We start from the raw sequence: 16,027 nt of genomic DNA, 5'->3' as shown, positions 1-16,027 counted from the left end.
TATCATTGAAGATTGACCAAATCTGCCTGAAGTAAAATGTGATAAACTGCAGAAACGGTACAGAATGACAATGGAAGTCATATAGAATTGATTCTTGAACACAGGTTTGAACTGCATACATCCATTTTTTGATAAACATATTGAAAACTTTTTTGGAGATTTGCAACAATTTAAAAAACTTGCAAATGCACCATGTAGCTTAGAAATATTGAAAAACTAAGAAAAAGGTATGTCATGAATGCATAAAACATATGTAGATACTAGTCTATTTTATCATTTACTACCACAAAATATATACAAATCTACTATAAAAACTTAAAATTGGCCAGGTGTGGCCAATTACAGGTGTGGCAGTGGCTCACACCTGTAATCCCAGCACTTTGGAAGGCCAAGACAGGAAGATGACCTGAGGCCAGGAGTTCAAGACCAGCCTGGCCAACATAGTGAAACCCTGTCACTACTAAAAATACAAAAATTAGCTGGGCATGATGATGCATGCCTGTAATCCCAACTACTGGGGAGGCTGAAACATGAGAATCACTTGAACCCATGAGGCAGAGGTTGCAATGAACCAAGATTATGCCACTGCACTCCAGCTTCGGCGACACAGCAAGACGCCGTCTCAAAAAAAAAAAAAAAAAAAAAAAGTTAAATTTATCAAAACTTACACATACACAGACTATATACTGGAGCCATTTGCAGTTGAGACAGACGTAAAGATGCATTACTAAATTACAACTGCAGAAGATAAACTATAGGACATACTGTACTACTACCATAATTTCAGAGCTACCTCCTGTTGCTGTTGCTGTGAGCTCAAGTGCTATGAGTATCCATTCAAAATGTACACAAGGACATTGAAAATGCCATGTGATGTTTATCATCTCCACATGAGCAGTTCATCTCTCCAGTAAATTGTGTATCATTGCAATAAGTGATCTCTCATGGTTCTCAGTTATTTTTCATCATGTTTAATACAATAATAAACCTTGCGAGAATACGATGGGACCCATATAAAGTCCCACTAGTGATGCTGGAAGTGTTTCCAAGGAGCAAAGTCATGACATTACAAGAAAAAGTTAAATGCTTGATGTGTACTGGTCTGTGGTTGTGGTTGCCTATCCTTCAAGATAAATGAATCCACCATAAGGACCACTGTTAAAAAAAATTAAGAAAATTTAGGAAGACTTTACTGTAGCTATACCAGCTAGCCTTGCACTTTTTGTGATATACCTTTTTATCTCATATTGAAAATGCAGCTTTTATGTGGGTGCCATATTGCCATAAGAAAGATGTACCTAGAGGCTGTAATATGACTTGAGAAAAGGCAGTCATTTTATGACAACTTAAAGCAAAAGAAGGTGAAGTATCTAAATCTAGAAAATTTAATGCCAGCAAAGGATGGCTTGATAATGGTAGAAAGAAGTTTGGCTTTAAAAATGTCAAGATAACAGAAGGAGCAGCTCCTGTGTACCAAGAGGCAGCAGATGAGTTCACAGATGCCATTAAGAAAATCATTGAGAGAGAACAGATTCTTAAGGCAGACAAAAGTGCCCTATTCTGGGGGTCGGGGGGAAGCCACAAAGAACATTTATTAGTAAAGAAGAGAAGTGAGCATCAGGATTTAAGGCAGAAAGGGACAGGCTAATGCTGCTGGGTTTTTTTTTGCAAATGCTATTGGGTTTATGATCAAGGCTGCACTTACCTATAAAGCTGTTAATGCCCAAGTTTTGAAGGGAAAAGATAAACACCAGCTGCCAGTCTTCTAGCAGTATAACAAGAAAGCCTGGACAAGAACATTTTTTCTGGATTGGCTTCATCCATGTTCTGTCTTTGAAGTCAGAAAGTACCTTGCCAGTAAGAGACTGCTTTTTAAAGTTCTTTTGATATTGGACAGTGACCCTGGCCACCCACCCAGAACTGCATGAGTTCAACACTAAAGGCATCGGAGTGATCTATTTGCCCCCAAACACAATGTCTCTAATTTAGCTTCTAGATCAGGGAGTCATAAGGACCTTGATGGCTCATTACACACAGTACGCTATGGAAAGAACCATCAATGCTACATAAGAGAACTGTAACAAAGAGAACACCATCAAAGTCTGGAAGGATTCCACCACTGATGATGCCATTGTTGCTGCAGAAGCCATGAAAGACGCCAAGCCCAAAACATTAAATTCCGGATGAGGAAAACAATCCAGATATTGTGTGTGACTTCATAAAATCAAGAAAATCAAGAAAGAGGTTGTAGATATGTAAAAAAATAAAATAAAAGTGGAGGGTAAAAGCTTCAAGATCTGAATCCTGGAGTGAATCGAAAGCTAAGTGATTCAAAGCTTAGCTTTTAGAGATAAGTGCCTCCGAATCAGTGCCAGACAATAAGGAAGACATTTGGAAGCAGTGCCAGAAAACAAATCAACATTAGAAAATCTGGTAGAAGTGTTGTGATTATTCAAGACTGATTTTACGACGTAGATTCTTCTATCATACAAGCACTGAAACTAAAACAAATGGTGGAAGAAGGATTATACACACACACACACACACACACACACACACCATTTTTAGAGAAATGAAAAAAAGCAAAACATCAAAAGGTACAGTGCATTTTCCTAGTTATACCTAGTGTGCCTGCCTTTCCTGCTTCCCCTTCCACCTCTGCTACCACCAAGCAAGACCAATCCTTCCTCTTCCTCCTCCGCCTCAGCCTACTCAACATGAAGACAAGGAGGATGAAGATTTTTATGATGATCCATTTCCACTTAGTGAATAGTAAATGCATTTTCTCTTCCTGATGATTTTCATAACATTTTTTTCTTCTAGCTTGCTTTACTATAAAAATACAATATACGATACATATAACATATGTGTTAAACTACTGTTTATGTTATCAGACGGGCTTCCAGTCAACGGCAGGCTATCAGTAAAGTTTGGGAAGAGTCAAAAGTTGTATTCAGATTTTCAACTGCACAGGGGATTGGTGTCCCTAATCCCTGCATTGTTCAAGAGTCAACTATAAATGACTTGCTGATGGAGTATCCACAGACTTTATTGAATTCTAAGGTTGCTTCCCCCATGCTTCTGTGCCATTTCCATCTACTGCTGTCAGTAAAAATGCAAGGAGTAAGCATTAATATTTAAGTGCTACTCTTTAGACTTAATCCAGACATTAGTAATATGAAACAAAAAGAAAACATTTTACAATGCATTTCAAAGTGGAACATATTTCATGTATCTGAGATTTTCTTAACACCAACTTTCTAGCACCTAGCCTCATACTTTCTCTTCACAGAATATCTGTACTGTTTGTGCCTTCACTTCTTTCAGGTCTTCACTGACCATCTTCACTTATGACCACTGGTACTTTCTATCCTCTTTATCTTGTTTAATTGATCTGTATAGAACTTATCACCATCTGACATAAATAATATTTAGATGTGTATCTGTGGGCCAGGTGCAGCGGCTCACACCTGTAATCCCAGTACTTTGGGAGGCTGAAATAGATGGATCACTTGAAGTCAGGAGTTTTCAGACTGGCCTGGCCAACATGGTGAAACCCTGTCTCTACTAAAAAGACAAAAAAATTAGACAGGCATGGCAGCATGCACCTATAATCCCATCTACTCAGGAGGTTAAGGCAGGAGAATCACTTGAACCCAGGAAGCGGAGGCTGTAGTGAGCCAAGATCATGCCACTACACTCCAGCCTGGGTGACAGCAAGACTGCATCTCAAAAAAAAAAATGTATATTTGCTTTTCTGTGTTCTCTTCCCCTATCATTATCCCACCAAAGAATAAGCTACATGAGGATACGGATGTTCTGGTTGTTCACTCAGTGCCTTGAATGGTTCCTAGCACACAGTATGCAATAAAGAACACAGGATTTCTAAAATAAATCTTGAGATTATAAGTACAATAATTTTATAGATAAAAAAAATGACTATGAATCAGGAGGTAAAAAGGAACCTAGGCAAAGAACACATATTATAAAGTCCATGCAACTGATGTCCCCACTGCCTAGCAGTTAAGAAAGCAGTCTTCTGCTGGGCACGGTGGCTCAAGCCTGTAATCCCAGCACTTTGGGAGGCCGAGGCGGTGGATCACAAGGTCAAGAGATCCAGACCATCCTGGTCTTCACATGGTGAAACCCCGTCTCTACTAAAAATATTAAAAAAAAAATTAGCTGGGCATGGTGGCGTGTGCCTGTAATTCCAGCTACTCGGGAGGCTGAGGCAGGAGAATTGCCTGAACCCAGGAGGCGGAGGTTGTGGTGAGCTGAGATTGCGCCATTGCACTCCAGCCTGGGTAACAAGAGCGAAACTCCGTCTCAAAAAAAAAGAAAGAAAGAAAGAAAGCAGGCTTCATACGTGAACAAAGTAGGATTCCAGTCCACTTATTCATAGTGCTATCATTGGCAAACTAACCTCTTCATGCCTCAATTTAGCTACTAGAAAATTGAGATGATAATGATAATGGCCCCAACTTAATGTTGTCATTAAGGTGATTAAACGCAATAATGCATGTAATTACTAGCAAATAAAGCAACAAATAAGTGTTTAATAAAAGGGAGCTATTATTATTACTACTACTACCACCACTACTACTATCATTATCATCATCATCATCATCATCTCAGTCAGGATCCAAAGCCAATTTTTTCTTCATCATCATCATCATCATCATCATCATCACCTCAGTCAGGATCCAAAGCCAATTTCATCATCATCATCATCATCTCAGTCAGGATCCAAAGCCAATTTTTTAGTATTTCACAAATAATTTATGGTAAGATGGGCTATCTAGTTTCTAAGTCCAGACAACTGAGAAAAAAAGCAGATTAGAGAGATAAAACTGTTGCCAGAAGCAAGAGCAGAAAAAAACAATGGAAAACTATAAAAACTAGATTCTTAAGGTACTCATTACCACACAATAATAATGTACATAAAGATAATGCTTAGCCACTAAGTAAAAGATTCTATTATATTTAATATACTCTCTTAAGATGATGAGAAATATGATTCTAAAATTAGAAAGATTTACTTTGAAATGGCTCATACAAACTTTTGGTATAAAAGATAAACTTCCATTACCTTCAAAATTTATATCCTAGAAAAAAAGAATAAAGTAAATGAGATATTATTACATAAACAGCTTGGATATCTCCGATGTAAATACCCATCAGTGTGACTTATGCTACTCTATCTAAAGCTTTTCTGTGGGATCACTCATCACTTACACTCTGTAATGTTGTATCTCAAGTGCAGATTCCAGGGAGGTGGTAAATTGTTGTCACTGACTCAGTGACATTGCTGCCACCTTGTAACAAATCTGTATTCATTAATCCTGTTTGCTATAGTAACAGAATATACCAAGGCCCTCTGAGATTAGTAAGAAATCAAATTTCAAAATCAAAACCACATTCCAAATTTCTTAAAAGATACTTTTTTGTTCAATTCCTTTGTAAAAACATTGGTCACCATTTAACATACATGGCAACAAAATGCACCCAATTTACATGCATCAACAAGTTAATAAATCATAATACATGGACAACATAAATTTCAAACAAACAGTACTAAAGTAGCTCATGTTGCATTTAACTATAGTTCTTGTGCTCCTAATAGAGAAGCAGCTAATATGAAAAACAAACAGTTCCAGTTTAAACCTGAATTAAAGTTCTTTGTGGCAAATAACATGAAGCAATGATCATAAGAAGTCATTATCTTAAAAAGAACCATTCTTCAGAAATCACTTCGTGCAAAGCACCATGCTAGTATAGACTATGATCTTAAAAAACATATACCTTCAGTTAAAGACCAATGGTCTCCATTTTTTGAAATGTAATTACCTGAATGATTCAAATTTTTATTATGCCCATAAATTAAAATCATCTTTCAATGTGAAGGCTATATATTTTGACACCTTAAGTAATTCTGCAGATGTTCCATTAAACCAATAATTCCCTAGGACTGGATTATTTTCAAGAGCAAAAAGAAAAAAACAATAATCAAAAGCCCTTTCTAAACTCACAGGCAAGGTTTCTGATATGGGATTTAATTAATAAGAAGTTAAGCACCACATACATTTTTGGAAAACAGAATGGACTGCCATCAATATACAAGTTAGGGACAAAAGAAAGCACCTACACTTTACCTCCCCACTGCCCAAAATATAGGTACTCTAATCCTATGAATCTGAAATTTTACAAAGGATTTTTTGTCTGGTTATCTGTGTGTGGTATTATACGGAAGATACAAAACAAAATTCTATTTAAGATCGTAAGTTCTAGAATTATGATTTGATTCAATAAGAATGTTATATTATTTGTGCATGTTATATACTTATTTTTAGATTATATGCTATATTTTTATGCTTTCTCCCCTCAAAGTCTATGATTAAAGGATAGCACTTATTCATTCTGAAGTGAATGAAAAAATTTATGACAAACTGCCTCATGAAAAAAAAAACTCCTCTTAAGAGTTCAAAGTAATTATGTATAAATAAAACCTCAAAATAAAATCGCTGTAAATCCTCTGCATCTATTTAGCAACACAAATAACTTAAATAGCCAAAACATTATTTTAAGTTTCTCTCCTCCATGATGTATTTACACTGCTACAAGTAAGAATAATTTTTTAGCATGTGTAACAGATTACATGCTAAAAAGTTTAAGGGTTCAGAAAACTAAAATTTATAATTCTTACATGGTTAAGTCAGATATACAAAACTAGAAATAAGTAACTTCAACCTAAAATATTCTTTAAATACCACAAAAGAAGAAAAAAGAAAAATAGGGAGAAAGGATTTCCCTTCATGTAATTTTTGAGTAAACTAGCAAAAAAGCAAAATATTAAATATCTAATTTTCACTACAAAAGAAATTATTCATAAATAAAATTCACTAAGTAAGATATAATGAGATTAGGAGTATGAGTACAGAATATTCAGATTCATTCCATTCAGATGAGATGATGACATATTTGGAGGAAAAAAAAAAACCTTCCCAAATAATAATTTGTATCTCATTAACCTTCCAAACATCATTTCAACTTCACCATTTATACCATAAACCTTCTTGACAGTTCCTATTTTCAACATTTTCTTTTAAAAAAAAACTTTAGCCTCTTAATTTTCAAGCATCATATTGAATCCCTTAGTTCAATTTAATTCCACAATCCCCATTTCAAAGACTCTAAAATAATCATTTTCTTCCCCTCAAAAGTCAGAACCCACCATGTAATTATTCAAAACTGGGAAACTAAAGGTTAAAAAAATCAATTAAAAATAGTACACTTGTTAGTGTATACAGTTATATGTAGCAGGGAGACCACATAATTGCTCTTTCTTCTTAAACTCTGGTTCTTAAAATAGTAAAGTCAGAAAATTAAAGTAAGTGATATATACTTAAAATACTTAAAATCTGTATCCATATCCATTTTCAACAAATGTGAGAGTTAAGAAAATGACTGAAATTATATGATTATAAATGTTTACTGCATAACAGTACAAAATTGATGTTGCCAAAAAGAGGGTAAAAAAAAATCTTTAACTGATATTAAACATCTTAAGTAATTTGGAAAAACCTCAAGATTGAAATGTAACTACCAGGGAACAACAACCAAAAATGCTTTCATGCATGTACATATGTTAAGTAACAAATAAGCAAATCCCAGGTCAATACAGTACATCAATGACTGATACTTAAATAACATTATGAATATAAAAAGAAAAGATAAAATGTTGACTGCTATTGATGAAAAAGCATTTCAACAATTTACACAAAATGATACTGAATGGTGTTTTTAAAAAGATGTCCTAAGAAGATCAAGCCACAATAAGTTAGTGTTTTCCATAATACATGCTAAATTATTTGATCCCATATCTATACTGTTACTGTCTTAATTCCTAAATGTTGTGACAGCATATTTAATAACTGAGGTACATTAGTTTACATCTTTTTATAGGTATTCTAAGAGGTTTAACTTTTCGTTTCCAGTTTTTCATCTTCTTCACCTCCTCCAAAGAAAATCAAAGGAAACATTCCTAGAATGCAGCCAATAGTCACCCCAACAGCTTTGCCCTAAGGAAACAAAAGAGAACATTTTTGAAAAGTTACTTTATCACTGATAACAAGAAGGCAGGAAAAATTTCTCACCAGCTATTCTCAATATATTTGGATTTGCTACCATTCACATATATTCCTTTTCATTAGTTATCCCTGTATATATGTAGATATAATTATATCTAATTATATGTAGACATAATCATTATGTAAACATAGCTTTGTTTTCTTCCTCAGTCTGTACCCCTGCATAGGCCACACATTTTCTTATAAACTCTTTTCCAAATTGCTGCATAAACTTAAAGACTTCTAAATTCCACTGAATTGACAGGTCTATATTCTACTCTTTACCATAATAGCCACTGCTACTTCTTCAACATTGTAAGGGAAATAACAATGAGCATTTCCATGTATAGTTCCTCCCCAGTGATTTACACAAAAATCAAATAAAAGTAATATTTGTGCATCTTCATGAAGTATTGTCATGCTGTCCATCCTTGACAAAGCAGCACATACTTACATGCCAATTTCAGTATATATAAATGTATACATATATACCAATTTTCCTGCAACCTCTCCTATATTACAAAAATTTTATTTTTATTTTTTTTAGAGACAAGGTCTCCCTCTATCACCTAGGCTGGAGTGCAGTGGCATGATCATAGCCCACTGCAGCCTTGAACTCGGGCTCAAGTGGTCTTCCTCACTCAGTCTCCCCAGTAACAAAAACTACAGGCACATGCCACTATGCCTAGCTATTTTTTTTAACTTTTATTTATTTATTTATTTTGGTAGAGCTAGGGTCTCACTATGTTGTCCAAGCTGATCTTGAACTCCTGGCTTCAAGAGATCCTCCCACCTTGGCCTCCCAAATGGGATTACAGGCTGCAGGAGCCACCACACCCAGATCGTTATAAAAATTTAAAATTTTTATTTTCGCAAATGGTTTTCAAAAGTTGCATTCCTATGATGACTATCAAGTTTAAATACTTTTCAACTAAGTTTCATTTCCTCATACGAATATTTATTGAGAAGCTACAATGTGTCAAACTCTGTACTGGGTGTACCACAGAGATGGACTAGCCTTATGCTGTCTGTATCTCTCCTCCAGGAACTTCTAGTTAGGTACATGGAGAAAGACAAAGTAAGTTCTATCAAATATTACATAAACTTTAACCATGAATGAAATGTTTTCTCTTATACATTGTCTATTTAGCTATCATATCTTACAGTTTTTCTAACGAATTTTAATAGTAGACTAATGTTTTGACAATAGCTTGCATAAAAATTTTTCAACTCTGTTATTTTGATGGTTTTGGTGGTGGTAGTGGTATCAGGAGTATAATCAATGCTTGATATTAATAATCAAAACTGTTATTTTCATTATGCCAAAACTTTAAAAGGTATCACTCATGCAGAGTTTTAACAAGCAGAAATTGTCTTCATTCCACATACTGATAAAGTTAATCCCACCTTCTTGTTTTTTGACTTTAACACATTTACTCATTTGAATATATGCAGAGAGAAATCATTATATTCTATTTTAGACTCCTGACTTTCTCATATACATAAAATAACCATTGCTAATAGGCCCCACTTTCATTTCTCACCCATTGTGTTAGAATTCCTGTTTACTACAGTTCACAGCAACCAAGGCTTTCCTTACCCCTCACTTAGGAATACTAATCAGCAATTTCTGACCCAATTATCTCAAGAGATATAACATCAATAGGGTGGAGAGGAAGGAAAAAAAGTGATATACTTTTCTTACTCCCTGATCCGGGACCTGAAACAAATCTTTCCATTGTAAAAAAGAGTTATTTAAACATTATTAACTATGTCTTATGATACTCTAGGCCCCATAGTTAACTACACTGGGGCTAATCGTAGACCTTGAGTCCATCAGTAGTACTGTTTTATAAGAAAATATTTTTTGACTTTCAAACAACCAAATCACAAGTGAGGTTTTAAAATACACCTGTCAATTGGAACCTGCATGTGTACTTGTATATATTCTATTGTGGGTAAATTTCCGAGTTAGCTTATGTTATCAGTAGATGGTTGATCACTAACAAAACTGCATGAGTGATACCTTTTAAAGTTTTAGCATAATGAAAATACTTTAGGCTGTACAGAATCAAAATGTTATGTTACCGAGTAAAAGATTCAATTCTAATATAAAACAAGCAAAGTCAACAACTAAGGAACAGAATCACTGTTGCCATACACTGATGAGGGGTTTATCATACACACACACACACACACACACGCACGCACACACGCACACAATCAATATATTAATATTAGTTTAGTAATTTAGATGTTTCTGCCAGAGGGAAGAGTAAATGAACCTACTTTTAATAAAGCAAGCAATTATTATGCCCCAGGAAAATAAACTTCTCCTAATCCCAACTTTAATGCTAAAATTTTAAGACAAATTGTTAGAATATTAGAATACCCTTATTCCCTCAAAACTCCAGTTGGTATCAGGGGCTAGTCTCACTTTACTTACAAACTACAAAATATGGACACATGTAAACTAAAAGAAAAAGCCCAAAATTAACATTCTACTTTCTTAAGAGACTTTTCAACCTTTATAAAGTAAAATACAACAAGCAAATAGGTCCTCATTTTGTTTCTCCACACTCTTCCTACATTTTGATTGAAAACCAAACACTTACCTAGTACAGTTGTGATCATTTTACTACTTTCATTTTAAAGGGTAGCAATTATTGCAGATTTAAAGTGATTAGCAATTAATTTAATTCTGTATTACCTATTTGCATATTTTTATACTCTGTATGAATATTTTGCATGTAAAAATTGTTTACTTCCAAAACATTTAATATCTTCATTAAAATAAATTCCATCTAACTTAAATACATTAATTTTATATTTTATTCTTCATTACCTCCCATTAATGTTTCAATCCATTGCCATTTGATTTTTCTTACATCAGTTCACAGAAATTGCTCAGAAATGATTATCAATGAGCAACCAAATACCAAATCCAAAATCAAACAAACAAAAATTATCAGAAATCTTACTGGATTTCTTTACATCAAGAGGAATTGATTACCATTCATTGCTTCTTAAAACTTCTTCCTTGAAAGCTCCCGTAAGACCATGAGCTCTTAGGTATTGTCTAAGGTTCTTTAATTCTGCACATTCTCTCTGGAACAACAGTTCTCAAACTTTAATGTACAGCAGAATTAACACACAAATTGCTGGGTTCTGTCTCCGGAATTTTTCATGCAGACAGATTTTAAGGTAGCCCCCATGATACCTTCCTTCCTTCTGATATTTAAGTCTTTGCATAATCTACTCCCCTTGAGCATGGGTAGGATGCTCTAACTTGCTTTGAATAACAGGAAAGGTGATGGGATGCTACTCCTGTGATTATATTACATTACATAGGGCTCCATCTTCCCAGCAGACTCATTCTCGTTCTGCCTTGCTGGCTCTGAAGATGCAGGCTGCCATGTTGTGAGAGGGTCTACAGAAAGGACCACATGACAAGGAACTGCAGGTGACCAATAGATCAGGGTGTCCAATCTTTTGGCTTCCCTGGGTCACACTGGAAAAGAAGAATTTTCTTGGGCCACACATAAAATACATTAACACTAACGATAGCTGAAAAGCTAAAAAAAAAAAAAAAATCCCAGAAAAATCTCATAATGTTTTTAAAAAGTTTACTAATTTGTGATAAACTTTTGAGTTACCAAAAGCAGGTTGTATAAGCTTCCCCTAGATGGAGGGAGGCCTGTAGGAGATAAGAGTGCAACAGTAAGTCAGAAGTTGGGTCCCTCACAGCCATAAGGGAATTAATTTTGCCAAAATCCTGGGTGAGCCTGGCAGTGGATCCATCACCAATTGAGCTTCTAGACAGAAACCAGGTCCTAGCTGGACATGATTGCCCTTCCATAGGACCCTTCTAAGCTATTCCTAACCCTAACCTGACCCACAGAAAATGAGAGATAACAAATACATGCTGTTTTAAGCTGCTGAATTTACAATAATTTTTACATAACAACAGACAGGTCTAAGATGAAGACTGAGTGTTTGCATTTCTAAGAAGTTAAGGTAATGCTGATCCTGCTGATGCTGGCACCATATTTTGAGAACCACTCTCCTACAAAATCTCATCTTCTTCCATGGTTTTAACTATCACTTCCCTTTTCAGTGAGGCCTACAGTGACTCTCCTATTGAATATTGCAGTCTGCCTCCCTCTGCTTTCTCTTTTTATTCCCATAACACGCACAAACTTCTAATATGCTAAATATTTTTATTTATCATATTGTTTATTGTCTGTCTCCCCAATGCTTGAATGTAAGATCTACAAGAAATAAGTTCCTATTTTGTTAACCAAAATATTCAAAACTCCTACCTCTCTACCTAGCATATAATACGTAAACAATAAGAATTTGTTGAATGAATGAGTGACAATATCCATTATCACTAGCTCGGACCTATCTAAACTTTTGACTTTCACCCAAATGCCTACTAAGTTGTCACCACTCAAATGTCCTACTAGTATCTCAAATTCAGTGTGTCAAAAATAGAACTCATTATCTTCCCTTACAAGCTTATTCCTCCTCCTTTTTTTCTTGATTTTATTGATAGGATCATGATCCATCCAGTTTCCCTCTTATTTAAAACTCCCCTGGCTCTCCATCACTTAGGTAAGAAGCTCAAGCTCCTTAGCATTCATAAACAATGCCTTTCCTATCTGATCCATGCTTACTTCTCCAATGTTGTTTGCTGCTGCTGGTACCTACAGCTACTACATATTATATTCCTGAAATACGTTCTTGTATTTACCTAACTATACCCTTTTTTATCATGCTTTTCTACTTGCTAGTCAGTATACTTGGAATTCCTTATTCATCTAGTAAATGTCTCATCAATAATTCAAAAATCAGCTTAGATCTAATAATCACCAAGAAATCTCCCCACCAAAAGAAGTTTCTCCCCACAGTGTAAATTCCCTTGCCTCTATCATTGTTATATCTTGCACATAATTCTATTACTGCATGTCATAGTAAATTATAATTTGTTTACATTTTAGTTTTCCACCTAAACAAGTTCCTCAAGGATAACCATAATTTTTCATTTTCTTTATTCTTCATTTTATGTTCTTTAGTCCCCAACCTTTAAGAGATACTCCTCAATACTAAGTGAATTGCATAAATATTTTTTTTAATTAAGTATACCTACAAAAAATAAGAGGTTAATAACATAAATTACTGTTCTTCTGATAACTGCCAAGGCCTGGAAAATTTTTGTTAAAAACTCCATTCAAACCAATTTTAGTCTCAAATTTCTCAAGGGCCTGAAATATACCGTATCTTGCTTTGGCTACCCAATTCATTATCATAAACCATGTAAATTACTTACCAAATGTGTACTGAGACGTGTTTGCCACATGTCAACTTGCTTTGGTGTGAGATCAGGAATTGACAGGCCTAATCTAGAAGCTAATGCTTCAACGTAGCCTGCAAGTCTTTGAAGAAACAAGACAATATGGTATATGAGTTATGTTTCAATTAAGCCTTTATAAAAGCAAAAAAAAAAAGACATGAGGACAGAATATAGGTTTTTAAAAAGACATGAAAATATCCTCATATAGTAAAAAACTAATTACTACAAGGAGAAACAAGATAATTTTACATTTGCGCTTGGTAATCTAGAAATGACAAACAGTCTTTACAACTTTCAATTTTTATTTTATGTAAATATATTGTTTAAGAAATATTTTCCTATTAACATATTTAATACAAAGGAAAATTAATTGACTTAGAGCAATTATTCTCTAGCACTATTTTTAAAAACAATTCAAGGTATATAACAATTTTATACAGATAATTAGAATTTCTGCAATTATTTCAAACGCAAAGCAAAGTACTTTAACATATGATGCAAATTAGTAACTTGACAGCAAAAGTTTCCGAAATTCCTCAGATTGGTAAACTAATAAAAACACCCTAGAACTTTCAGGCCAATCTCAAGTATTTTATCAATTCTAAGTTGCCATCATTTATTGGATACACTCTTACTTTATGAACTGTAAGAAAGAAAAAAATTGCCAATTAAACTATGCATACTACCAGCAATAAGATGGATCATGATATCAAACATGTTAAGAATATGCATCTGAGAACGCATAAAATGTGACATTTGTTATTTAATGATACCCCCTAAAAAGAGAGAAGAGAAACAGTTTTTAAATACAAAGACTCCGAGAAAAATCTTCATCTCTAAACAAAAATAATTGTTTTATGATGCAATATACAACTAAATGGCTTTAAAATTCTTAGATTATCTGGTTCTATTAAATATATCAGAAAGCTATACAATGACTATAATATTCTCATTATTTACTTTAATGTTGAAAACTGGGAAATAGAATGTTTAAGAGGTGATATCATGATATATTTATGCCAGGAATTCCAAGAATATAAAATTCTTGCCACGGTCCTAAAGCAAAGGAATTTTTAACTGTGGCTTTGGCCTCAAACTCCGGTGCAGAAGTCTAATATAAAAGGTTAAGGTTAGATCACTTATAAAGCTGCTTTGTCTAGATTATAGGGCTAAGTTAACTTCTACTAAGAAAAAAATTCAACTCTAAAATTCTAACAGTCAAATGAGCCAGGGAAAGAAAAGAAACAAAGTCAAAGACAGAGCAAGAGAGAGCATATTTATCATAATAATGTCCACTTAGTCTAATTTATACTTCCCCAGCCTTCCCCAAGCTCAGGAAGCAGCTCAGGCCATCTGCCACTTGGAACAAGAATGTAAAGAGAGAAAGCTGGCCTTTTCTAAGTAGATGTCCTCATTTTGTTTCATTAGTCCTGCCACATGAAGTAAAAAGAGCAAAAAATAGCTAAGCCCATATATGCTTTGGCCATTACTTCCTTTGAAAAATCCCCTTTTGGAAAATAAGTTAAGTCAGTATCCTCAAATTTGAGCCATATCCCTTCTCTTTGGGTTGTGTGGGAGTAGGGTGAGGTGGAATAATGAGAGAAGTTCTTGCTTTTAATCCTGTCTTACCCTTGGAGATCTCTATAAAATACATATAAATACTTCAGTAAACACAAGTTCCATTTTGCTTATATTACAGTAGATTTAGAATAAACTTTTACATACATCAAAACCACTCATGAAAATTACCAAACACAAATGCTAGGGCTCCCCCTCCAGAGATACTAATAATGTATAACTGGGATATCACCCATGCATCTACATTTGATGGACACCAAAGATGTAGTATTTAATATTAGTTTAGAAAAAGTAAATTTGAAATTTTAGTTCTAGAACACAAAGAAAAATTAAATATCCCTTTTTATGCTTCACAATTAAAGAACAGTAGGGAATAGAAAGATAGCAAGTACAGAAGACACAAATGAAGAAGTGAATGTACCTACCCAAGTCCAGCTAAATCTGACACAAGATTTCCCAAAGCAGCAGCTAAAAATTTGAAAAATTAACAAATAAATCATTACATAAAATAATTATAACACATCACTATGTAATCAATAAGGATTGATCTTGGAAGAGCTGCACATTTCTCAAACTACAGCAACTATATCCAAAGTAACTCATTGGACAGCTCTTATTCTGAAGGTTTTGAAATATAACACAATTTTGAAATTATAATAGTCTACCTCCATTAAGTAGTAGTTTTTTTTTTCTGTTATGGCAGCCAATTTCTATTTTGATTTCAATATTAATTGTACAATATTTTGTAGTATCTTTCATGTAATATTTAAAGGAATTGGTAAAGTTGCATGTAGAGCTATGAAATTCAAGAAAGTGAAGGAGAAAAAATACTTTTTTTCATTAATTTATTTACCTAATGCTTTCCACAATAAATACAACAGACCTGTTCCCAAATTCTACCTCCATGAAGAATAGAGTGGTAAATAGGACAGAGGAGACAGATGTTTAATCTGTATTTTCTTCTTTG

The 16,027-nt window shown here is 34.2% G+C and overlaps 1 protein-coding gene across 3 annotated transcripts in view; it reads right to left on the bottom strand.

Moving 5' to 3' along the window:
- Positions 1-5,425: 5,425 nt before the first annotated feature.
- The window catches only part of TMEM65 (transmembrane protein 65), a 78,510-nt gene continuing 67,908 nt past the window's right edge, over positions 5,426-16,027 (bottom strand). For all 3 annotated transcript variants that reach the window (XM_035277402.3, XM_035277403.3, XM_035277404.3), the window contains 3 exons: positions 15,486-15,528; positions 13,459-13,564; positions 5,426-8,078 (listed from right to left, as the gene is read on the bottom strand). In XM_035277402.3, the coding sequence (XP_035133293.2) occupies positions 7,977-8,078; positions 13,459-13,564; positions 15,486-15,528 (251 nt within the window). In that variant the 3' untranslated portion in view covers positions 5,426-7,976. The remainder of the gene's footprint in view (positions 8,079-13,458; positions 13,565-15,485; positions 15,529-16,027) is intronic.

Source organism: Callithrix jacchus, chromosome 16 (genome assembly GCF_049354715.1).
Source record: "Callithrix jacchus isolate 240 chromosome 16, calJac240_pri, whole genome shotgun sequence".
NCBI lineage: Eukaryota > Metazoa > Chordata > Mammalia > Primates > Cebidae > Callithrix > Callithrix jacchus.
The sequence above is the reverse complement of the archived record's forward strand: the minus strand, read 5'-3'. Positions and strand labels throughout refer to the sequence as shown.